At 39.7% G+C, this 23705-nt stretch overlaps 2 protein-coding genes across 3 annotated transcripts; one reads left to right on the top strand and one right to left on the bottom strand.

Annotated features, from left to right (window-relative positions):
• The first annotated feature begins 1103 nt into the window (after nucleotides 1-1103).
• On the top strand, nucleotides 1104-8665 carry dhx32b (DEAH (Asp-Glu-Ala-His) box polypeptide 32b). Its single transcript, XM_044136766.1, has 11 exons — nucleotides 1104-1392; nucleotides 1556-1749; nucleotides 2308-2683; nucleotides 2762-2995; nucleotides 3804-3897; nucleotides 4386-4535; nucleotides 5265-5456; nucleotides 6202-6342; nucleotides 6471-6661; nucleotides 7551-7741; nucleotides 8292-8665. The coding sequence occupies exons 1-11, from the start codon at nucleotides 1111-1113 to the stop codon at nucleotides 8458-8460; spliced, it is 2214 nt and encodes a 737-aa protein (XP_043992701.1). The 5' UTR covers nucleotides 1104-1110; the 3' UTR covers nucleotides 8461-8665.
• Nucleotides 8666-9569: 904 nt separating this feature from the next.
• On the bottom strand, nucleotides 9570-22971 carry edrf1 (erythroid differentiation regulatory factor 1). 2 transcript variants are annotated; one of them, XM_044136764.1, is made up of 26 exons: nucleotides 22872-22971; nucleotides 22460-22614; nucleotides 21327-21535; nucleotides 19488-19554; nucleotides 19272-19397; nucleotides 19048-19172; nucleotides 18813-18951; nucleotides 18588-18689; nucleotides 18387-18508; nucleotides 17263-17374; nucleotides 16878-17025; nucleotides 16675-16786; nucleotides 16402-16513; nucleotides 15941-16225; nucleotides 15784-15855; nucleotides 15555-15696; nucleotides 15263-15454; nucleotides 14802-15002; nucleotides 14013-14231; nucleotides 13657-13883; nucleotides 13411-13569; nucleotides 12438-12587; nucleotides 12175-12328; nucleotides 11970-12085; nucleotides 11709-11884; nucleotides 9570-11626 (listed from the first exon to the last, which is right to left on the bottom strand). In XM_044136764.1, exons 2-26 carry the CDS (start codon nucleotides 22556-22558, stop codon nucleotides 11497-11499), a joined length of 3696 nt encoding a protein of 1231 aa, XP_043992699.1. In that variant the 5' UTR covers nucleotides 22559-22614; nucleotides 22872-22971; the 3' UTR covers nucleotides 9570-11496. The 2 variants fall into 2 exon arrangements, with proteins under 2 accessions (XP_043992699.1, XP_043992700.1); XM_044136765.1 differs by having other exon boundaries at nucleotides 11709-11881.
• Nucleotides 22972-23705: the final 734 nt, after the last annotated feature.

Below are 23705 nucleotides of genomic sequence, written 5' to 3'. Positions count from 1 at the left end.
GCGGAATCCAAGGGGACGTCCAGCCTCACAACTGAAACATTTATGGATTCAAAAGAAATCGTGTCAGTGTTTATTGAGGCCTAGTATGGCTCGTTGTACTTGAAAACTGATCTTAGAGTTTTTCAAGGTGGGTGTGTATATGACAGGAATCTTTTTTTTTTACTTTTGATATTACTGTCTTTAAATAAAGGTACAACCAAGAAATGAATTTTGTGCATAGTTTAGAAAACCTGGTCTTGGTCTTGACTCGGTTTCGACTTCCCTCGGTCTTGATCTCGGACCCTAAAAGTCTTGGTCTTGGTCTTGGTCTTGACTTGGCCTCGGGTCAGGTGGTCTTGACCGTATTCATGTTCTTGACTACAACGCTGACCTTTTCCACTCAGAACGTTTATTCGTCTCTCTCTGATCTCTCAACACAACATGATCACAGTGCCATCTACTGGCAACGCTAAGCAATTAACTTTCTTCTTACTATAGGACACTAATATTTTGAGGCTCATAAAGTTCATTGACCTAAATTATTTTTTATGTTTAAATATACATGGCATTTTGAGGCTCTTTATTGTAGTATTCATAGCTCGTCTTATTTTTTGAAATATATATTTTTTATCTTTAATATAAAAGAATACCAAGACAGTGAAGTATTTTTTACATCAATTTTACAGAGTAAACATACTTATGTGGAAATATTGCAAAGAATAAAAGCAAATCAGAGCTAGCCTCTTCACTTTCTTATTCAGCCTCTCTTCAAATAGCAAATTAATTTCTGAATGTTCTCACATTTAAACAAATGTGTAATTCCACAATGGGCAGATTGTGGTGGTTGTTGTTGTTATGTTGTTCATTGTAAATACCGGGCCCCCTGAGCCAATCTGCTCAAATCAATGCGTGTTTGAGTGCGTGTGTCTTGTGTGCTGATGACAACACTACTTCTGTGGGATTAACGCCCACATGACAGTGCTGGGCTGGGCTCCCACTGAGCCTTTCACTTGGCTTCGCTTGCAGAGGCGGTCTCTGTTGCCGTCTAGCAAAGCCGTGGACCTCTCCAAACTAAATCTGTATGGACCTGGACATGAGGTGGTGGTCAGGAAAACTGAAAACTCAAGTGAGATGGATCAACACATGCTGAGTTTGAGTGGAGAATACTGCTTGGAAGGGAAGTCCCCGTGTTGTTCAGACTCTGAGACTTTGAGTCAGGGAGACAAAGAATACGACGATATCCTGGAGCTTAATCAGTTTGATGGGCTTCCTTACTCGTCAAGGTTTTACAAACTGCTAAAAGAAAGGAAAGAGCTGCCGGTGTGGAGAGCAAAGGATGAATTTATGGATTCTTTGACCAAAGGACAGTTTGTGGTTCTTAGTGGCTTTGCCAAAACTGGAAGAAGCTCTCAAGTGAGTACCTTACATCTTTTCTCTATAGGAAATCATTAAAGCTTTTAGCAATGCAAAGACAAAGTGATTTTTTATTTTATTTTTTATTTTTATTTTTTGTGAAACAAGTTCATTTTCTGCTAACTATTGGGGAGTAATCCATCCCACTTTTGTTTTGCATCAGATTCCTCAGTGGTGTGCTGAATTCTGCCTCTCGGTCCGGTTCCAGCATGGGATGGTGGTGTGCACCCAGATTCATCCACAGCAGGCGGTTGATCTCGCTCTGAGAGTGGCCGATGAGATGGACATCAACATCGGTCATGAGGTCGGGTACACCATCCCCTTGGAAACTTGCTGCACCGGTGAAACTTTCCTCAGGTAATGAAAAAGTGGTGCTGCAAAATTTTCCTAAAGCAAAAAAAAACAAAAAAAAACCAGACCAACTTTTTTTTTTTTTCATTCCACACACTGCTAAATCAACTGGCCTTTTATTAAATCTCAGGCGAGAGGAGAACAAAAGGCTAGAGGGGCTCTTTTTAGCAGCTGCGTCACAGCTGCCCCTCTCAATGTCCACCCATATGTCACACTCTCCATGTGGGTGCCTCATAAGTCAGCTGGGGGACAAAGGAACTCTGCCCTGTGGGGGTGTGGGGTAGATGAGATAAACAAGCGGTAGTAAAAGAAACATTGTGATAAAAGGTACTTTCTAAATTTAATTAAATACAACAAGTGAACCTGAAATGGTAATAAAGTCTCTCTTATTAGGAAGCCATTCCTAAGTATATCTTTTATTGTGTAATTTTACAACAATGCAGACCTGAAAACACCTTCAAGCTACACGTAAAGACTGTAACAGTCCTTGAGATCTGCCATATAGATACGGCAGACTTGAATAAAGGATTAAACAAACTTTTTTTTAAATCGATTTTGCCTCAGGTATTCCACAGATGATATGCTGCTGAGGGAAATGATGTCAGACCCTTTGCTTGAGCGTTACGGTGTGGTGATCGTAGACCAGGCCCACCAGAGGACCGTTGCTACCGATGTGCTTTTGGGTCTGCTGAAAGAAGTCGCCCTGCAGAGGCCAGAGCTCCGTGTGGTCCTCCTGTCTGCGACCAAACCGGACCCCAAGCAGCTGAACCTCTTCACTGGGTCAGCACTGCCAGCCATCCACCTGGAGACCCCAGAGGTTGGGGAGGTAGTGTACAGCAGCACGAGTGACAACTACTTCTGTTCTGCTCTCCGTCTCGTGCTGGAGATCCATCGCTCCAAGGAGCCGGGGGATGTGGTTGTGTTTCTGGTGACGATGGAGGTAAGACGCAGCCCTGACGTCCTAAGTCTGACAAAATAGTTTTGTTGCTGAATTTTCTCTGTGTATGTCCTCAATTAGGAAATAGATCTGGCCCATGACCTCCTGTGTCATGAAAAGCGAGGCTTGCCACCTGGCCTGGGTGAGCTGCTGCCCATAGCTGTTCATCCTCACCAACCTGGGAGTCTACCGATGTTTGGGGAGGAGGCGGGTCAGACCAGACGAGTGTTCCTCACAAGCAGTCCAAATGAGGACTTCTTCTGGGCTTATAGCTCAATTAACTTTGTTATTGATGCTGGAGTGGAAAAAAGATATGTAAGTTTTGCATTATTTCTTGTGCTCTTGTGATCTCGCATCGATCAGATATTTGTGGCTAATTCAGCCAGCTGTACTTTATGAAACAAAAACTTTTTCTTTTCTACTTTATGAATCCATTTAAAACATCTTAACATCTTAACAATACAAAGTTTGTTGTAAAATAAAACAATAATTAAAAACAGAAAAACATCAAAAAACGTCCAAGGTTAAATATCTGCATTCCTGAAACTCAAAGAATTCAGTAAAGTAGCATGGCTTCAGGTCAGAGGTATTTTAAAAGGTCAAAATCCAACTGCAGAAACTTCCAACACAACTCAATTATAGTTCACAATTTTTTTCTGTACATTTCAAAATGTAATATGCACCATATGACAAAGCAACAGTTCGGTTCATCCTAATACCTAATGTTCTTAATATAAGGAACAGACACCTTCACACCATGTGAGGGAGCGAGGTAGCAGCTGTTTTACCTCTACTGTTAAACAGTATTTTAAACAAGGAAAAATAATTACAGAGTTGCTTTTTATACATTCTGTATTATTTTGTGCATGTGTCCAGCATTATCAGTACAGTGAACAGCATTTGCTTAGCTTCCTGTCTGTGGGAACAGCCTCAGCAGATATACTATGTCAGAGTGTATGTTTGTGTATCAAAGATGGCATTGAAGTGTATTAAACGAAAATCCATCAAAGAAAAAGAACAGAAAAAATATCCTTGCTTCTGTGATGTAGGGGGGAAAAAAACTTTTTTCAAGACGTAAATACATAGTTGTGGACCTCTGACTCCTCTGTCATTGTGTTTGCAGGTTTACAACCCGAGAATCAGAACAAACTCTGTCATCATCCAGCCAATCAGCTCAGGTCAAAGTGAGTGCCGCAAACAGCTGGCTGGTCCAACAGGTGAGCATATTCTAGGTACTTCCTGCTGGTTAGATTACCTTTTGGCCTTCAAAATCAGCTAGAATCCATGATTGCCAAATCTCAGAGATGCTGTTTTGGACATGGCGACTGTGCAAGCCAGTAGAATACAGTGAACTTACTTCCATGTTCAATAAAAACAGTTTGAGTTCATTTAAACTTTGCAAATCGATAAAATTCAGTCACACGAAGAAGAGCATACTGCGGCTTTTCAAAAATGTACATGTTTAGCAACAATTCAACCATGTCAAGACCACATCAAAACCAAACTGACCGATGTTGTTCACACCAAATCATGAACCAGCATCTGAGCGGACAGCCAGAACCAAATTGCATCAGTCCAGTGGCTTCCAGTCTGTGATTGTCCAATTTTTTCCTTAGCCTGCTAATTGATCTATTTGGGTCTAATAAAGTGGCCAGTGAGTAATGTAAATATGTAGTTGTGATTATCCAGCTGTTCTGTCCTGCAGGCAAGTGTTTTCGTCTTTACCCGAAAGAGAGACAGCTTCCTGCAAAGATTCGTCCTCGTATTGTGGAGTCTGACATCACCTCCACCGTGCTGTTCCTAAAGAGGATAGAGATCGCCGGGCTGGGTCACTGTCACTTTATCGACAGGCCAGGTGAGATTTATGTGTATACAGGCTTAAAACAAAACAAACAAACAAACAAACAAACAGGGAAAAAAAGCATTGAATATTCTTATTCTTTTGAATCCCTAAAAATTCACTTATTGTTGGACAAGAGAATCTTTCGGTCCAATCGGTTTTGTTCTCTTTTTGCTCCAGCAGACAGGAACTTTTTTTTCTTTTTGTTATCATTGAAAAGCAGTGAGCCATGCTTCAGCTGAGCCGACAGCTCCTGTTCTGTGAGCATCCTTTCAGCGCTGACCTCCTTCCGTGTGCTTTTGTTCTCGTCGGATTTATGCACAGAAAAGCACCACAAAACACGCACACACACTCATTAGCTGATTAGAGCACAGGCATGGCTGAGCCGGTGTGAGGGTGAGCAGATAATAGGGAACCTTTCTTTCCCTCTTGTTTCGGCTTTCTCATTTAACACTATAAAAAAAAAAAGAAAAACTAACTCATAACATGAACCAGTTTTTATTTTGAGTAGCGGTATGAGGCAGATGTTGGCGAGGATTGCATCTTTGTAATCTGCTGCTGCCCTTTCGTTCTCACCATTCCCAGCAGGGTGCTAGACTTTGAATACTTAAAGTAGATTTGTGTGGAATTAATGAACACCCAGTTTAAATACGGTTAAATACAGTTATAAATCCACTTTCCTTTGTTTGTGTCTAACATTTTGAACATTATCCCACAAGCCTGCTTTGAAATATTTCTTTCCAGACCCTGGAGGTCTGATGCAGGCACTGGAGGAGCTGGACTACCTGGCAGCTCTGGATAATGATGGGAACCTTTCTGAGATGGGCATCATCATGTCTGAGTTCCCACTGGAGCCTCAAATGGCCAAGACTGTGCTGGCCTCCTGTGAGTTTGACTGTGTCAACGAAGTGGTCATCATTGCAGCCATGCTAACAGGTGATGTATGGGATTTTAACACCAATCTAAAAAAGCCATTGGGCTTTGTGCAAAATCATGCTGTCACTTAAAGTGTTTCTCAAAAAGTATTTCTCTGTAGTTTTCACATTTTGTAGGTTTCACCATTTGATGAAATATACCAACACAAATAAATGCATAACAGATAAGATTTTTATCCACCCGATTTACTCCAAACCCCTGAATAAAATTATTTGCAACCAGCTATCACTTTGTGTCTCTTGATAGCCAGAGAAACAGTGAAACAGTTCATGTCAAAGTTATTGCATCAGAAGGGCCCAGTCAAAGTTGTTTCTACAAAGTATTGACTAAGGGGGACTGAATAAAAATGCATACAACACTTTTCAGATTCTTATTAAATATAAAAACCATGTATAATTTCACTTCTGCTTCACCATTATTAACAGCCAGATATAGGCACCACAACTTCCCTATGACCATCCGGAGGGAGGGAGGGATGGATGGATGGATGGATGGATGGATGGATGGATGGATGGATGGATGGATGGATGGATGGATGGATGGATGGATGGATGGATGGATGGATGGATGGATGGATGGATGGATGGATGGATGATTTTGTTGGTCTGTCACAAAACATCCTTATAAAATCCATTGGTGTTGTGGTTTGAAATATCATTAGATGTGTAAATGTTCAGCTTATATGATCGTGTTTACATGAGTGATAATACTTAAAAAGTAAGTATTATCTTGTGTATCTTTTTAGCGCCCTCTTGCTTCATGGTTCCAGCTGAGGAGCTGAAGCCAGAGGCAGCCCAGTGTCGCATGAAGTTTCAGCATCCGGAAGGAGACCACTTCACTCTCATCAACATCTTCAAGGCTTTCAAACAGTGTCAGCAGTATGAATGTCAGTTCAGGGGAAAAACAAAAAAACAAACAAAAAAAAAAACAGTGACATTAGGCCCGTATTGTTTCCCATTTCACCATGTAACTCTCTAAATCCTTCCTCGCCATATTCTTTCCCTGCTGTGTCAGACTGCGATGAAGAGAAGTGGTGTCAGGACTTCTTCTTTAACCACACTGCCCTGCTGACGGCCGATGCTCTTCGAACCGAGCTCACCGACACGCTGAGGAGAATCGAGCTGCCTGTCTCGGCGCCCGCCTTTGGCTGCCGAGGCAACACGGTCAACATCAAGAGAGCCCTGCTCGCAGGGTTTTTCATGCAGGTCAGATATTGCAGATATTGTTGCCTGGTGGGTGCACTGTGGGATTTTTACAGGCTCCTGTAATGTAATGAGCCTGTGAATATCCTTGTGTAACATTCGCAATTATAGTGTCTGTTTTTTATTTGTCTTTAAATGCCTACGATAAGATGGTGTTTCTGGCTTGAAGGAAGGTTAAACGATCTCTCCCTGACCATTTAAATGACAGAAAAAGTGAGATTTCCTTCAATATTTTCAAGTTTGGCTGTAGGGAATGTGCAATAAAGAAGCACTGACCTTCTTATAGATTTACATTGTCCTTCTAAACCAACCTAACCATATCTATCAAAGCAATTGCCTCTCTTTTACATCATGAAATAATTGTGATTAACCACATATTCTGGGAAGCCGACTTCAATTACACTGCAGCACCCAGGCCTGATTACTGTCACACTGCTGCAACAAATTCAGCCTGATATTAAGAGATTCAATCACGCTTCAGAAATTAGGATGCTGCACGGCACAGCCAATTGATGCAGTTGTCAGGGATTTTATTCCAGCGTGTCTTTTCTTATTGACTTAGATTTGTCCTCTATTTGTTTCCCACTCAAAGGAAAAAAATCATATGATGTACTTTCTGTTTGCATGCTCCATCTCTCTCTTTCTCTCTCTCTCTATACATAAATATATATATATATAAGAAAAAAAATAATAATAATTTATATATATATATATATATATATATATATATATATATATATATATATATATATATATATATATATATAAATAAAAATTTAATTTATATATATATATATATATATATATATATATATATATATATATATATATATATATATTTCCATAAATCTTCCTATGGAGTGACACTTGCTTTGGCTCTGATTTCCCTCAGGTGGCTCGGGATGTTGATGGATCGGGGAACTATTTCATTCTGACTCATAAACACGTGGCACAGATCCATCCGATGTCTGGATATGGAGCCAAGAGCCCCAAACTGGGCCTGCCGGAGTGGGTGCTCTTCCACGAGCACACGTTCTCGGAGGACAACTGCCTCCGCACCGTCACCCACATAACGCCTGAGGAGTAAGCCTTGTTAACTTTTCTTCCCCCTCCTTCAGCACTTTTGTTCATGCACTCATTTTTTTTTTTTTTTTACAAAAACTGGCTACATAGCAGATTCACAACTCAGGCTGCGGCCTCTCTTACTGCTTGAAAGCTCCCTGCAGAAACCCCGCAATATCTTGGCTCAAACCTAATCAGACAGACACGTTCCCCTGACCCCTTTGAACCAAATTTAAAGTCTCGGTTCGGGAGAGACTAGTCATGCTGGCTGTGGAGCGAGGAATTACAAATCCTGTTCTTTAGTGTCTGCTTGCTGGAGAAAGGATTACGGATTGGCCAGAACAACTGGAATGCCGAGCAGCAGCTTAAGAGTGTAAATGTAAAGCTTAGTTGACTGACTGATGCCGGTCTGCGTTTCATAATCTTCGGATGTTGATTTAAGAGTTTGAAACCGAGAAGTGTCCTGTTTCTTCAGTCCATCAAAAGTGGGCATTTCTCAAGAGTGAAAATATGTTTCATTGAATCACTTCAGCACATTTGTGGGACCCAACATTGTTCTCCTTGATTGCAGGTTCGTTCAAATGACGCCACAGTACTTTTTCTACAACTTGCCATCGAGTGAGAGCAAAGACCTCCTCCAGAATATCCTGAACGGCGGAGCGTCTCAGAACGAGAACAAGCGCTCGTCAAACGAGGAACCCCAGGAAGACCAGACGTCTGACCGCTGCGTCATACAGTGACTGTCAGACGGACAAACGGCTTACAGTCACGGCTGGACAAACTAGGACCTAGCTTGTCTTCCCTTCTAGCATCGTCACCATCCGGATAGCTGAGCTGTTGTCACAATGTCCTCGATTTTTATTTCTAGCATTCACCTTTCCCTACATTTGTGCCCCTCCTCCTTTTCTTTAGCAGTCAGGGTTTCATTTTAAATAGTAATGTACAGTGCACTAATATAAAAATAAAATATTTAACATATGTGTTTGGCGTTATTGCTCAGTACAAATGAGATATTTACATACATTCGTTACAATTCATGCGCAAGTTGGAATTTACTTGGGGTAAAACTTCTATATACAGGGCCAAATATATACACTATGTTACCAAATGTATTGGGTCACCCATCCAGATAATTAAATTCAGCTGTTCTGATCACTTCCATGGCTACAATATAAAATCCAGAGGCTTGGCATATAGACAGCATCCACAGCAGTTTGTCAAATAGCAAATTGCTGTGCATAGAGGGATTTGTGGACTGGGTTTCCCTAGCTGGTGGTGAATGCAGTGATGTGCTCCGTTATGATAAATCATCCCAAACTGATGCAAAAAAAGCACATCTATGAAAGTTTGAAATTTGTTATATTCGCACCTGTGGGTGTATTTAGGCGTATTGCGATGGTTTGTGTCCTTCCTGTTTATTTTCTAAATAGTCAACCATTCTCTGGTTCCCATTTTTATTTTTTTCTGCCCTTTTCTGCCAACTATGCCCTGCAGCACAGAGGGTTGAGTTTGATTAATGAGGTGCGTGAACAGTTTGGACACGCCTGCAGCTCCATCTGCTGTGGACTCGCTTTAATGACAACAGGGTCACGGAGTGCAGCCGGCTCCACAGTGTAAATACGATGTCCTCTCTTCAGCTACAAAACTCATGTGCAATAACACCTGCTGGCTTTGTGAGAACATGGTGGTACCTTTAAAAACCTGCCATGTTAAATTGGATTTTAAAAGAAGCATTCAGGCATTTTAGATCAAAATATCACATGCAAAGAAAACATATCCATCTTTTTTAAATGTATGACCTAACTCTTGCATATAGAACACAAACCTTTGAAAAAATACAGCATACTAGAATTAAAAAGTCCTTTACTTCTTAGAGCAATCATGCAAAAACAAAAATAGATTCACTTTCTTACATAGAGCATTATGGACACATCCAGCTCTTTTGATTTTTGCATTGAATGTTGCTCAAATATTGCACAATTTCTAAAGCAGATGTTGTAACTTAACCAAAATCACTTTACTTTTTTTTCACAGCATTATTGATAAACAAAAAAAAAAACATCACACAACCTGAAACCAATCTGACCCAATGATAAATAATTTCTCTCAGCCTCGAGAAAAAGAATTTATTTCTTTACTAGAAAGTTAGAAATGTCTATAAGTCTGGCTGTTGGTATAGTAAAACTGTACATTGGTTATAAATTTAAACATTCAAATGTACAACTCCTTCCTAAAAACAAAGGTACAGTTTAAAAGTGGTGACGTGAACAGAAACCAATAATAATAGTACCTGCCCCTAAAAATAAATTAACAGCGTTGCCTGAGTTTGAGTTAGTTGTTATCTGACACCTTAAAGCTATAAATGACAGACTACTTAAATGCTTTTCAGAAGGCCTAGTCAAAGTACTGACACATATGGCTGTCCTACAAAGCAAGATAAATGGCCTAGCCGGCTGTGCTGAGATGAATGTCCGAGTTTTCAGTATCATGATGGTGGATTCGTTTGACTCTAGATCAATAGATCATTATCTAGAAGAGATGCCATTCACTCCAGAGGAGGTTCAGTTTAGGGTTTTCATTGTGAGAAGTATTTAAAGTCTTCATAGCTGTAATTGAGTTTGATTACTCAAATTCAACATAAAATAAAGGCTCTTGGTTGGACTATTAAACAACAACCCTGACACTCATTATAGCGTTTCTGTAATAAATAACTCACTGCATTCAATCTAAAAGCCTGCGGCAGGAAAGGGGGAAAAAAAAAAAAAAAAGTGCACAGTGCTTCACGTCACCGTCTGAACCAAACGAAATCGATCTCTTCAAATGGGCAGATTTCTTTTATTATTTTATGAAAACTGATGCCAAATTTCCATTGGAAAATGTGTCTACATTTGCAGATCCAAACAAGTGTATACTAGAAGAGCTAGCTAGTTATATTACTTCAGTATTGCAAGTATACTTCCATATATTGCAATGTCTGAGAATTTTCATTTTAAACAGAAAGTGATGCATTTAAAATCTAGATTATTTTGATGTCTGATGAAAATCCACTTTTTTCCTCCAGAAAAGAAAATAAGTTTTTTGGTTTTTTTTAATACAAAAATGTTATGGCCTAAATGTCACGGTAAAGACTGCTGACTGCTTAATGTAATATTGACAATTATGTCCATGAAATTCTCCATGAATACAATTGTGAGTATTATATTAAGCTCCGTCTAAAAAGGATTCAATATAATGCTCTGAAAAACAGATTCTTGGGGTTTTCATCAGTTGTGAGTGAAACATTAAAATGAACAAAAATAAATGAATGAAATATATCACTGTGTATAATAAGTTATACACAGTTATAATGAGCTTTTCTTTTTTTTTTATTTAATAATGAAATAAATTAACTTATGGATGCTCATAGTCAGTAATGTGACTTTTATGTGTGAGAATAAATAAAACAAGCCTTGTGTGTAGAGGCAAAACTAAAAAGCTTATGTCATAACCTAAATAGTAGCTATGGAACTGCAAAACTACAAATTCCCAGCTATGTTACCCCGCTGCTTTCCTTAATAGACGCAGCGAACTTTCTTTCATAATAAAGTATCAGGGGTTTGCTTCCCTTAAGAACATTACATGGTTGGTCAGTACATTTTAAGTGGATAAGGCATCTAATCATAATACTCTTAACCTCAGAGTGTAGAGACAATTGTAGTTGAAGTTGCTACACACTGTACTCCTCTCGTCCTCTCTGTGCTTTAAGCTCCTTTTATTCCTGTGTTGTCACTTCCTATTTACGGGGTCAGCTGCTGCAGGAGCTCAATGTAGAGCTCAACACGACTGAGGAGGGGCGCGTCTTTCTCAGCGCGCAGCAACTTGGAGTACACGGCTTTGTAGTTTTTCAGCATGTCTTCGTCTTTGTTGCTGCGGAGCAAAACAGAGGTGAGCTGGTCAGCGATGAGCTGGACAAAGAAGATCGCACGCAGGGTTTTAGACAGCTGCTCACCTTGGTTTCCGCTTGCTCGTCGTCATCAGTTTGATCACTTGTAACAGCAGGAAGGAGAAACTTGGCTCAAACACGCCAATTAACTTCAGCACTTCCTGGAGGTCTAATCCAGACCTGGAGCCGCCGACCTTATCGGGAGAGTCTGGTGACTCGGCGGCAGATGGTTCAGTCTGCTGCTGGGAGGAAGAGAGCATATTGCTGTGAACTACAATATGTGGTCAGAGTGAGTAACTTGAAGAGGGATTTCAAGTTTTTTCTTACTTCTTCCTGTTCCTCCAACAGCTCCTTCTGGATCAGCTGGAAAGCATGGCGGATTTCTGACATGACCTCTATCGCTCCAATCAAGCTCTTCAGCTTAGCCACGCTGCTGCTCTGACCTATAAAAAACACATAACATGGCTAACTGTCGGAAGGTTTTGGAAAAGAAATAATCACACAGGAGTCCAAAACATTTTAAGATGCTCACCCGTCATGGTGAACTCTGTGAAAGCCACCCTCTCCAGCAGCGTGCGCAGCAGCTCGCAGGGCGCGTCTTTGAGGCTGAGAAACAGAGAGACGGCTTTGCTGTAGTGAAGCTCCGCCAGGCTGCGGTGTTGCTTCCTCAGGTGTTCGTCCCCCACCTGCGTCACAAGCGCAGCCGGTTTCTCAGAACACAAACGCGGCAACGAATGACAGCAACACAGGAAAGGAGTTCTTCAGATAAACAAGTTGATCAGAACTGAGTCGTACCTGGTTTCTAAAGCAGCTGTGGTACATGGAGGCCAAGCGGTGGTGGATGGTTGCAGCTCTGTACTGGTACAGCGGTTGCCGGGCCGACTCGGTTTGCAGGTCGCAGTATTTCAAGGACTTCATCATGGCATCGGTCACCTCCCGTTCAATCTGTACAATCAAAACACAGAAACGCAGCTTTTGAAGTGGAGGAAACGCCAACGTCGTTGGAGCAAGTTGGACACTGAATATGTGCACCAAAATAAATTGGAATATCATTTGAACTGAATCATTTCAGAGAATCAAGGCAAAGAGGGAAACTCATAAATTAACATCTATATACACGGTGATTTCTACCCTCCTCCTTTCTGTTCATTTTAATAATTGAACAAATGGATGGCTGCCAATGAAAATCTAAAATGCAACAAAAATGTCTCAGTTAATTTGAGTATTATAAGACATTAATAACAACAAAAAATGTTTTTCTTTTCAAAATTTAAATGCCAATCCACTATAAAAAAAAAATATCTATGGTATATGGAATCAATACCTGGTTGTGGCTATTTTTGCATAAATTACCGCCTTAATGTAAGCCGAAGCTGCTTTAACAGCATCTATTAGATCATCTGTGTAGTTTTGTCAGGAGTCTCTTAATGACTTTTTGTAAACACTTTGAAGATTCTCTGTTTTGGTCAAGTCAATATGTTAGCAAACCAACCACAGTGGTTGTTAAAATTCAGTGTTGACCAAAGCAGGACATATGTATAGTGAAATTATTATTATTATTTTTTTTTTTTTCGGTAGGTAATCAATCTATTAAATATTTGAGTTTCACATTTTGAATAAAATCACCTTAAATAAATTAACTGTTGCTGTTTGATGATAGCCATATTCACTGGAATATGCTTCTTATTATTGTCAAGTGTTCCTGGGAAGTGGAAGAAACGCCTGGTGTGGTGTGTGTGTGTGTGTGTGTGCGTGTGTGTGGACTGACCTGCTCCTGCGCCTTCCTGGACAGTGGTGCATAGTCCTGCAGAAGCGTAGCTAGGGTGAAGTAGGTGGTGGACAGCTCCCAGTTCACACTGTCCCATACAGCTGGGTGGCTCTTTCTGCTACCCAGCGCCCTTAAAGCTTGCAAGTAATAGTCTACGGCCTGAGGTAAAAAAAAACAAAAACAAAGAAGTATAAATGGAAAAAACTATTTTATATTAGATACAATACAAATTCCTTGATATATTACCTTATTGTAGTAAAGAGCCTCCTCTGGAGAGAACTCTCCTCTGCTCTCGTCGGCAGAGACAGGACAGTGGGCCTGAGCGCAGATCCTCATCAGCCTGCCAGTGTTGCACAGCACTAAGGCCGTGTTGGTGCTATCCCTGATGGCTTCAAAGTCCTTCATTCCTTTTTCAAAGAAGCTGAAGCTCTTCTTCCACAAGTCCTGCTCCGCTGCAGACACAGACTTCTTCACTAGAACAGAAACAAGACAGCAGCTTATTTTGACGCTTTTGCCGGTAGGAAAATTGATTCATGAAATCCCGTGAATGCTAAACAAATAGATGCGCACGTTTAAGAAATCCAGAAGGTCTGATAATATACCTTGTTTTTCTGTCTGCATGGCTGCTGCCTGGTTCATGTAGAAGACCCCCATCTCGTTGCGAATGTTTCCCAGCCGTTTGAGGACCTGGGACAGCTGGTCGGAGGATTGATCTTTCAACACCTCGGATGTGAGCATGTCGTGTGCCGCCTCGTAGCATCTGCAGCTAACAAACAGCTGGTACTCTGGATCCATGGCCAGATCTGTTGCCATGCTGAAGTCTAATAAAAAGAAAGATGATTAATATTATCAATAAGACCAAGTCAAAAGAAGAAAAAAACAAAACAAAAAAACAATCACAATAAAAACTTAAAATCATTTTTATATCTTTTTATAAAATTATGTCAAATTAAAAATGTTAAAATTAAAATATTACAACAGAAGATGCTGGCTACAACACAAAGAATTCAATAACTATGCACCTTCTGAGGACCACGTCTAACCAGCAGGCTTCAGCGAACCTACATCTGCTTTTAGGGAATCTATTAAACATGGCTATATACCTTTTAGTAAAAGTGACATAAATCTCATTGTGTATTGTTCAGACCTTTCAAAATTTGCAAAGTGGGCCCCTTTCCTTTAATGAGCAAACCTACACAATCCCTTTTCTATAATAACTGACACATCCCTTTCCAACAAATCAACTTGACCACTCGTTTTATTAAAGTATTTCAGCTTGGTTTGTTGAGCAGGTAAATTGCCCCTTAGTTTTTGGCCTCAAGTTCTTTTGACTTGGTGATTTTGGGCCGTTGCGACAACTCTAGTTTAGGTGACACAGAATGAAGACAGACCCTGGCAGCTGCTCTCTCTGTGCAGACTGTGCAGGATCTCCTGGTCCTCTTTGGTCTGGTAGCTGTACTCCTCCAGGTACGCTGCCCTGTTGCTGGCGTTCTGGGCCAGCATGAGCTGAATGTCTCCACAGAGTGACAGGCACTGGCTGTGAAACTGGAGCACATGCGGGTGCAGTGTTTCGCTCACAGAACAGTAAGCATCTGAGGAAGGTGATAAAATACAAAATAATGAGGAACATAAAGAGACCTGTGGTCAAGAACTGTGAAAATTCTCATTAGGGTGTTTAAACGTTATTTCTTGAACTGATAAATGTAGTTTCAGCCGTGGTTTTTTTATTACACTTTAATGCTAGATTAGTATAGAATTGAGAGGATACAAATTACAAGCTGCGTAATTTCACAATTCACATTTTGAAAAAAAAATAAAAATAAAAAAAATAAAGAAGGGAAAAGCCGCTCACCGTAACACTGCAGGGAGAGCTTGATGTAGCGCAGGGCTCGTCCGTACTTCAGCAGGTTGGTGGCAGCATCCGACAGGACGTAGTACGCTTTGGAGGCTTTGAGGAAGAGCTGCAGTTTCATACGGTGCTGCCAGGAGCCTGGGATCATTCCTGAGCGTGTCGGGTGCTTCTGGTCGGCCTGCCCTGCACCCGCTGGGGTCATGCGGGAAAATCCACAGGTTCACCATTAAGGCATAGTGTTTTTCCATTTCATCGTTAACTTCTTTTTGTGACGTGAGCAGAGTAGTCTCACCTTTCTCCAGAAGAAGAGAGATGCCTTTCTCCGAGGCTCCACTGGCGCCTCCATCCTCATATTTTAGCGGGATGGGAGTGTTGGGGTCGGCAGCGGGCAGATCGCTCTCCTTCTTGATGCAGCCATCCACCGCTTTCAACCCCTGTGGATTTATTACAACCATATTTACGTCTCTGATTCGGCTCTTCTAAACAGTAAGACTGTGACATGACATTATGCAAGAACTCGCCTTCAGTACGTAGCTTAGGACATGTCTGCATCGCTCCACTTTGTCTTGAGAAATGGGAAAAGCACAACTTGGCTGCGGAAATAAAATCAGAGCGATGCTTTGTGCTTTGAAACTCTCTCCATCTTTAGTCTGACAATAACTAAAAGTCCTCTCTTACTCTGATCTGGTGAGTTGATTTGTATTTCTCAGGGACCGACAGCTCCCCCACGGAGCGGATCACGGCTACCGCTTTGCTGTCGTCCTGCGGCCTGGAGCGGTTGCCGTAAGTACCCACGTCTTCGCCGTCCTCTGTCAGCTCATCATCGTCCTCCTCTTCCTCCCTGTCCTCGTCGCTGTAGCTGTCTTCGGAGCCACCGGCCCGCAACGACTCCCCTCCGTCTTCGTCGGGCAGCTCGTCGAGCTGGAACAGCTCTGACAGCATGTAGTAGGCCGAGGCGATGATCTGAGCACAAGCAATCAGGGAAAAAAAAAAAAGAAGCCATTGAGAGAAGGGGTTGGGTTCCTTGAGGCCAAAAGCTGTTGTCCTCTGAGTCAAGAGGTTTCACACTGTGCGGCCCAAACGCCAGCTCTGAAAGCTATGGGTAAAAATGGAAGTGGAATTTTTCCTCTTTTACATACCTGAGGATGTTTCTCCGGATCAAGAAGTTTGACGCAGTTTAGGAGCAGAGTTCGGATTTTGCCGTAGTGCTTTCGGTTTTGACTTGCCTTCAGCATCAAGTTGCTGGCCACTCTGCGCCACAAAGACAAACAACGACAGAATCTTAATATAAATTTTTCGTTCAATATTATGTACCAAGCATCACCACAAACAAGCTCCTATCCAAAAAAAAATAATAAAATAATAAAAAAAAATAATAATAATTAAAAAAAAAAAATAATAAAATTACTCACCTGTACAGTAAAACAGCAACAGGAAGGGTGAAGGGATTCTGGTATTCCTCTTCTTCAGCCTCCTCACACAAAGTTGTGAGATCGTAAAGCTTCACTATGTCGCTTCCGCTAGCTGTGGATTGAAGTTGTGACAGAAGCAGACATTAGATACACAAAAAAAGAGAGCAATTAGAACAAATAAATGAAAGTATTTCCCCCCCCACCTTTGAAAAGCCAGTAGGTGTGACCCTCTTTAGTGCAGTTAGACTTTAGGAAGGAGAGGATATTTTGGGCAATGTCTTTTACCACCCTTGTAGAGAACGTTGAGTTTTCCAGATGAGGGATGTCTTCTGTTTTTATCATTTCGTATTTCTGAATGAAAACACAAGAAAGCAAAAAGAATTGAACACGTGTTCAAGAATTGTCAAGGAGCTGTTATATTGTACTAATATCTCCACAAACAAACAAATCAGACAAAAAAAAAAAAAAAAAACTCAGCTTAATATTGTTTTCAGGTTTTGTGTCCTGGATGCCTAGATTTAACATGTTAATAGAGTACACACCATTTCTAAACAGTTAGAAGTGAATGTGTTAACTCTGGCAATTTACCTGAACAATGCCATTGACGTGAAAACACATGACGAGCTCTGGGACGTTGCACATGAGATTGTCGAGCCAGTAGTCGATACCAGTTAAAATGTTGATTGGTTTGTTGCTGTCCCTGGGGAAAAAATAGAAAAACAGAGCAAGGGTTCAATCTGCGTTCGACGCTGCTTCCAACAATCTTTGGATGCAGTCCAACAAACATTTGAGTAAATTGGTCAGTTTTTTTTTTGTTTTTTTTCTATGTTAATGCTGCACATCTTAGCAAACAGCAGAGTCAGCAAGAAAATGAACACATTTTAATTATTCTAACTCAACTACTGCTCTGAACGTACTGCATGAATATTTGAAAAGGTTTACAACAGTCTATTTAAACTTTTTAACAAAGTCCAAATAAAGGAAAATAGTATAAAACCTGCTCAAACAAACATGTATGAAGTGAACTCCTTCAACTTTCCACATTTTGTTAGGTTACAAACATAAACTCTAATATATTTTGTTGGAATGTAACTTGATATACCAAACAAAGCAATGCATTACTGAGTTCTACAAACCTAACCACACATTTTCAAGATAGATTTAGGTCTGGACTTTGACTAGGCCATTCCATCACGTAAATATGCTTTGATCTAACCTATGCATCTGTAGCTCAAACTGATTGGTTACTATACTGAAGTTGTTGTCCTGGTGGAGGGTGAATCTCAAGTCTGCTGTCTCCTTATCTTTCAGAATTGCCATGCATTTAACTCCATCTTTCATTTACTCTGCTGAAGAGACTTTTGCATCCAAGTAAGATTTTGGTCCCATCAGTTCAGTTTCCTCCATATTTGAGGCAGCTCCCAGTGAACTGCAAATGCTATGTCTATTGGCTGTCTTTCAACAACAGCTTTCTTTAACCCGCTCTTTCAAAAGGTTTGAGAACATTCTGTTTAGCACAGTCCACTGAAGTGTATGGTCGTAGTGTTAAAAGAATCAAGGGTGTGCACATTGCATTGTCAACTCATAAAACTTAGATTTTTAAGTTTACTTAAATACAATATTTAGTTGCAAATCAAAATGTATTTGTTTAGTCTTCAAATTAAAAAACAAGAACAGGTCTTTAATGGGAAGATAAGAATTAACCATCAAACCTTAGTCTCAGACTAACAGCAGGATATCGACCACCTCCAAAAATAGGCATGTTGGATCCAACCAGCATATGGATGTCCTCAAACGTCCACATGATGTTTCGCACAAAGTCGTTCCTTAAGCCCTGTAATATAATATAATATATAAGTAAACAAGTAAAGAGCTGCAGCAGGATTGAATTCTTGAATAGTAAAATATGCTACCTGACTGTTTTCCCCTTCATTGAAGAGAGTAGGAAGATTCTGCTCTTTAGGCACTGATGTCACCTGACCTAAAGCAAAGTTGCTGTCCACAGGAACACTTTCCTGAAGATTTAACAACATAAGCACTTAATTTGTGTAGACATCCCCTATAAAATGTATCTTAAAGCTTCCTAAATCTAACTTTGAGTTGAGGAACCGTCCTTAATCCCGTGGTGTCCAAGTTACCTGTTTGGGAGCATCTGCTTCAGACATTGCACTGGTGAAAGTAGCCGGCCATGAAGAGCTGTACTCTTCGGCTCCATTCTCCTCATCCTCTTCTATCATGTCTTCTGTTACAGGTTCTGCAGCCCCATCACCATTTATACTGCAGAATACAATAGTTAAATTACAACATCTTTAAAAGTCAAATTAAACTGCATCTCAAAACTAATTTGTCCAGAAAAAAAAACCAAACTCTTGCCTGTAGTAGAGGAACTTCGACAAGATGGCTTTCTGATACCAGTGCTCTTTGCTCTTCTTCTTTCTCTGCCATTTTTGATCTATTAGGCGCTGGTAAATCTCTTTGAGCCATGTCCAATCTCCTGTCTACAACAAAACATTTCAGCAGTTAACTTAGTTAACAGAAGTTGTCATTAATATAACTGTTCCGACGGAGTCGAATAAATAAAACATGTCTCCCTGTACCTGAGAAGATCTTCTTAGGAGTTCCTGAGTGTCCAGCTCATCCAAAAGCAACGTCCTTCCAACACGATGAACAGCCATACTAACATGGGACTTGCTGTAGGGGATTTTCAGAAGCTTCTTAATGTTCTGTAGAAAACAAACAAAAAAAAAGTTTTGGCCATATCCATACTTCAGAAACAAGTTAGAAAGAAAAGGATAAGGAAAAGCGCTACCAACCTCAGAATCTGATACGACATCCACGTCATCCCCAATGCAGTCAATGAAGTCATAGGCCATCCCAAAACTGTAAGGATTAAAAAAAATATATCAATACAGTTTTTCCACTTATAGTTTTTTTCACTTATTCAAAGCTTCACCCACTCTGAGGTACTTTATTTTAAAATGGCTGCTAGAAGGTTACATGCTCTTGGAATTATACAATAAGTTCTGCAGTGCTGCCAATTGCAACTAATTGTATGAATCACACTGTGGAGAAACTGGCAATCCAGTATGTTGGAATCAGTCTTCCTGAGAGCTTTCTAGACATTTTACTTCTTTCAGAGAGCAATCATCCCAAATACCAAATGTCTAGTCCTGTAATGCACTTTTTAAATCTGGAACGTTCGGTACTTACAAGTTATACAAGATTTAGCTCGAAATATTATATTACTGTGGCCTACTGCAAAAGTTACAAGATACTGAGATTCCAGACTTTAATTACAAACGACAGTTTGTTGCTACTTTGTTTCACAAAGATGAGCTAAAAGGAGAGTTTGGCTAGTTGCAAGAAAAGGGAGCAGGCACCAAATTCTTCCTCAAACATGCAGACGTAGTTCTCTTCTAACAGGAGTCAACATCAAGTTAAAGCCTTAATTAGAAGTTAGTGACTTAGAAATTAGTCACTACATGTATTAGTCACATGTAGTGACTGTATTCTAGTACACTGGTACATGTACTAGTGTACTAGTACTAGTGCCAGTATGCAGCACTTGAATATAATGGTGCATACTCAAAGAATGACTCTTTGCAGTTCTTTATAATCCATAAAATGTTTAGAAAATCTGCTGTGCATAATAATTTGGAACAGTGCATTTTGAGTTTTTTATTTTTGAAAAAAATTCTGTTCTCGTGGGGAGCTTTGTTCAGTAAAATTTGATTTATACTGTAATAGTTCACGACTTGAAAATTATACTGATCATCATTTGCATTGACCATTTAGGAAAATCTGAGACAATATCACTTGCATAATAATTTGGAACACGGTGTAATTATCTACAACTTTTCTCTTTCTGACTGCAAAATGATGTTTTTTTCCCCCACTGTCTCCCCTTCTTGTGTCTACTGGAATGTCGATGGTACAGGCTGTAATGCAGTGGTGTGACTAAGTGGTCGGATAGGGATCACAATAAATCTTGCTGGATGTTGTGCACAGCAGCAATTTGGATTCCTTGGGTTATAAATTTTCCCTTGCAAATGAACATGTAGGAAGGTTTTGTAAAGAACATGACCCAGCTCGCTGTGCGCCTCTCACAATCCTGGCTTTGCTTTGCCATTGTGTTGAATGGTTTGCTGCTTCATGGGCACCACATCTTTAAATTTGCTCTCCTTGCTTTTCACGTGTCTGCGACAACATTGGTGCTCACGTCTAGGGCCATCAAAGAGATATGTTATTACATATCTCTTTGCAGTTTTCCTCAATTTGAAAAAGCAGAAAACTTCTGTATTCTGACATTGTCAGGTGCGTCAGATCTAACCAAATTGGTCAAAGAGACGCCGGGTGTATAAAACCCAAAGGCTGCTTCTTACTAAACAAACTTTTTCACACCTCTTAATGGCCTCTCTCATGTCATTCATAACTCCTCAGACAGATGGGGGTTCCACAAAAACTGCACTGAGTGTCTTTAGAAAAGACTGATCTTTATCTGATTTTTATGTTTTAGAGGCACAGGGAGAAATTCTTTTTGTTTCTCCTATTTTAAAAAGTTATTTTCACACACAAATTTTCAAAACACATTTTGCTTGTTCGAACTAACTGAACTTGCAGCGTTTCCACTGTCCAATAATAAATGCTAATACCTAGAGAACGGTTTGCTCTTGCTGCTGGAGCCTAGCACCGTGGTGCCAGCACTGCCCAGCTGGGGGTTTTCTCTCAGCCAGTTGGCAGGTGGAAGCTTCAGGTCTGTCTTCTCCTGCAGGAGGGCGTAGGTGGTCGGAGGTGGGGCAGCAGAGTATTTGACCACTGCACAGCTCTTTACTTCTCCATTTCCTAAGCACACTGTCATATCCTGTAAATAAGACAATTAGATGTCATATTATAATTTAGAAATAATGGTTATGTTACTGCAAAATGTATCTTAATTTTTATGACTTAAAACAATTAATAAAAACAAGACAACAAAGTAATCAAAATGATTTTAGAATAAAACTTTGATGTCACGTCCACTTGAGCCAAAAGTGAAAGTGAAAGAATTTACAGAGATAGAACCAGGCTATTGAAAAATGTAAAAGCAGTATGAAAATTGTACAAAATAGATGTATGTAATTTAATAATTTAATTTTGTACATCTGTGTACATTTCAAATATTTCTAAGATATTGCAGGGTAAAACATCTAGAGACAGTACCATATTTTGCCAGTTAACTAGATATTGTAGTCAGTTTGAAATTATTTCGCTCCAATAGCTGATTCTACTGCTGTCTTTGTTGTCTCCTCTAAAATTGCTTATTAAAGTGAGTATCACAGTTTGTGCTGTAAGAAGCATGAGCTTTGGGGCAATTAAATGAACTGTTATAGGTAAATTACCTTACATTTTCACTAACAACTGAAAATTGAACACCAAAAATCTGTATGTGACTTTCAAATATTGACATATGGTAATATTTAAAATAACTTACTAAATTAAAATGTTTTATGTGACTGGGTCACAACTTCTCACATTTGAAATTGAACAGCAGGACATAAATTGTGGCACATACTACTCGTAATATAGTTTTATCTATGAAGCTGTGGCCACGATAGTGAACAGCAAACTAGATTTTAGTGATTTTGAGGAGTGTCTCGGCACTTATGGCGAATTTTTACGTGATTAAACTAACATAACTCCGGGAGACTTAGCAAATGTACACACTTTGCTTATTAAAACACGACAATAAACATATCACCTTAAACACAACAAATAAAATATAATACTGATCAGCCTGGTAACTTACATGTTTGCTGTAATCTCCTGTGCAAGAAGGACCACCAACATCTTCTTTTGAATTATCCATGGGAACCCCAGGCTCTCTGTCCTCAGGTGGCAAGCTCATATTGGACAAGTGAGTCTTTCCACTTCTTTCTATTATCCTCTACGTATTTCTAACAGCTGGAAAATAAACGTGTAGCTCAAGTGACACAAACAATGGCTTTATAACGTACGTAAACACACAATTGCATCGATAAAGTCATTGGCAACTTCAGACTGGCTAGCTCAAGAAGTCAACGTGGAAAAAAGTGGTTTCACAATACGAGTATAGTACTAAAGCTAACCCACAGTCAAATGACAACTTGCTATTACTTTTCGCAGTCTAAATAATGTGTACCCACTAGTCAATAAACAAGTTTTAGATGCCTGTAGCCTACCTTTTTCCCATCTGCAGCCACTGTATGCAGTTCTCAGACTGACAACAAGCCAATGACGACTTCCTGTTTAACGGTAGAACGAACTGCAAAACTACTCTTATTTCCTATTTATGAAAAATAAACCTGTTTGGAAATTAAGGAAAAAGAAAAAAATCAGACCGTTAATATGCTACATAATTTTATGAATAAGAATATTTAATTTAAAACCTCATTTTGCTAAGAGTCGTGAACCGGAAATACATTGAAGCGTTCTTTCTAGAAAAATGGAGCGCTTTCTCTTTTATTTTGAGGGCTTTTATTCTGAAATTCACGGCCAGGTTGACACTTTTTTTATAGCACTTAATTTTCAAGGACCACAATTCGAAATACATGCTTTGTTTAACAAATATTAGTACATTTGTGCTGCAGTCCATCATAAACTTAAGCCACCACTGCACTCGTAAAATACACCATAAGATCGAAGCATTCAGATTACCTGTGGCATTATTATCCCCTCTCCTCAGGTGAACCTGATAGCTCCAACATATAAAGAAACCATTATGTTGCAACATAGGAATGTGGAACATTTAAACAAAAATAAAAACTCACATATGCATTAAAAAATTATGAACACACATATAATGAATTATTTTTTCACATTTAATATGTCTTTTGTAATTTAAAGTATTTATGAAATTCATATATTTATGTCCAATTTAAAACGAATTTCACTCACTGATGCATTGATTTCATATTATATTATATTATATTATATTATATTATATTATATTATATTATATTATATTATATTATATTATATTATATCCATTTCTACGATCCTTGTTTGTGATAATC

The sequence above is a fragment of the Gambusia affinis genome, linkage group LG13, assembly GCF_019740435.1.
Source record: "Gambusia affinis linkage group LG13, SWU_Gaff_1.0, whole genome shotgun sequence".
Taxonomy (NCBI): domain Eukaryota; kingdom Metazoa; phylum Chordata; class Actinopteri; order Cyprinodontiformes; family Poeciliidae; genus Gambusia; species Gambusia affinis.
This window is presented reverse-complemented; position numbering and strand designations above follow the sequence as displayed.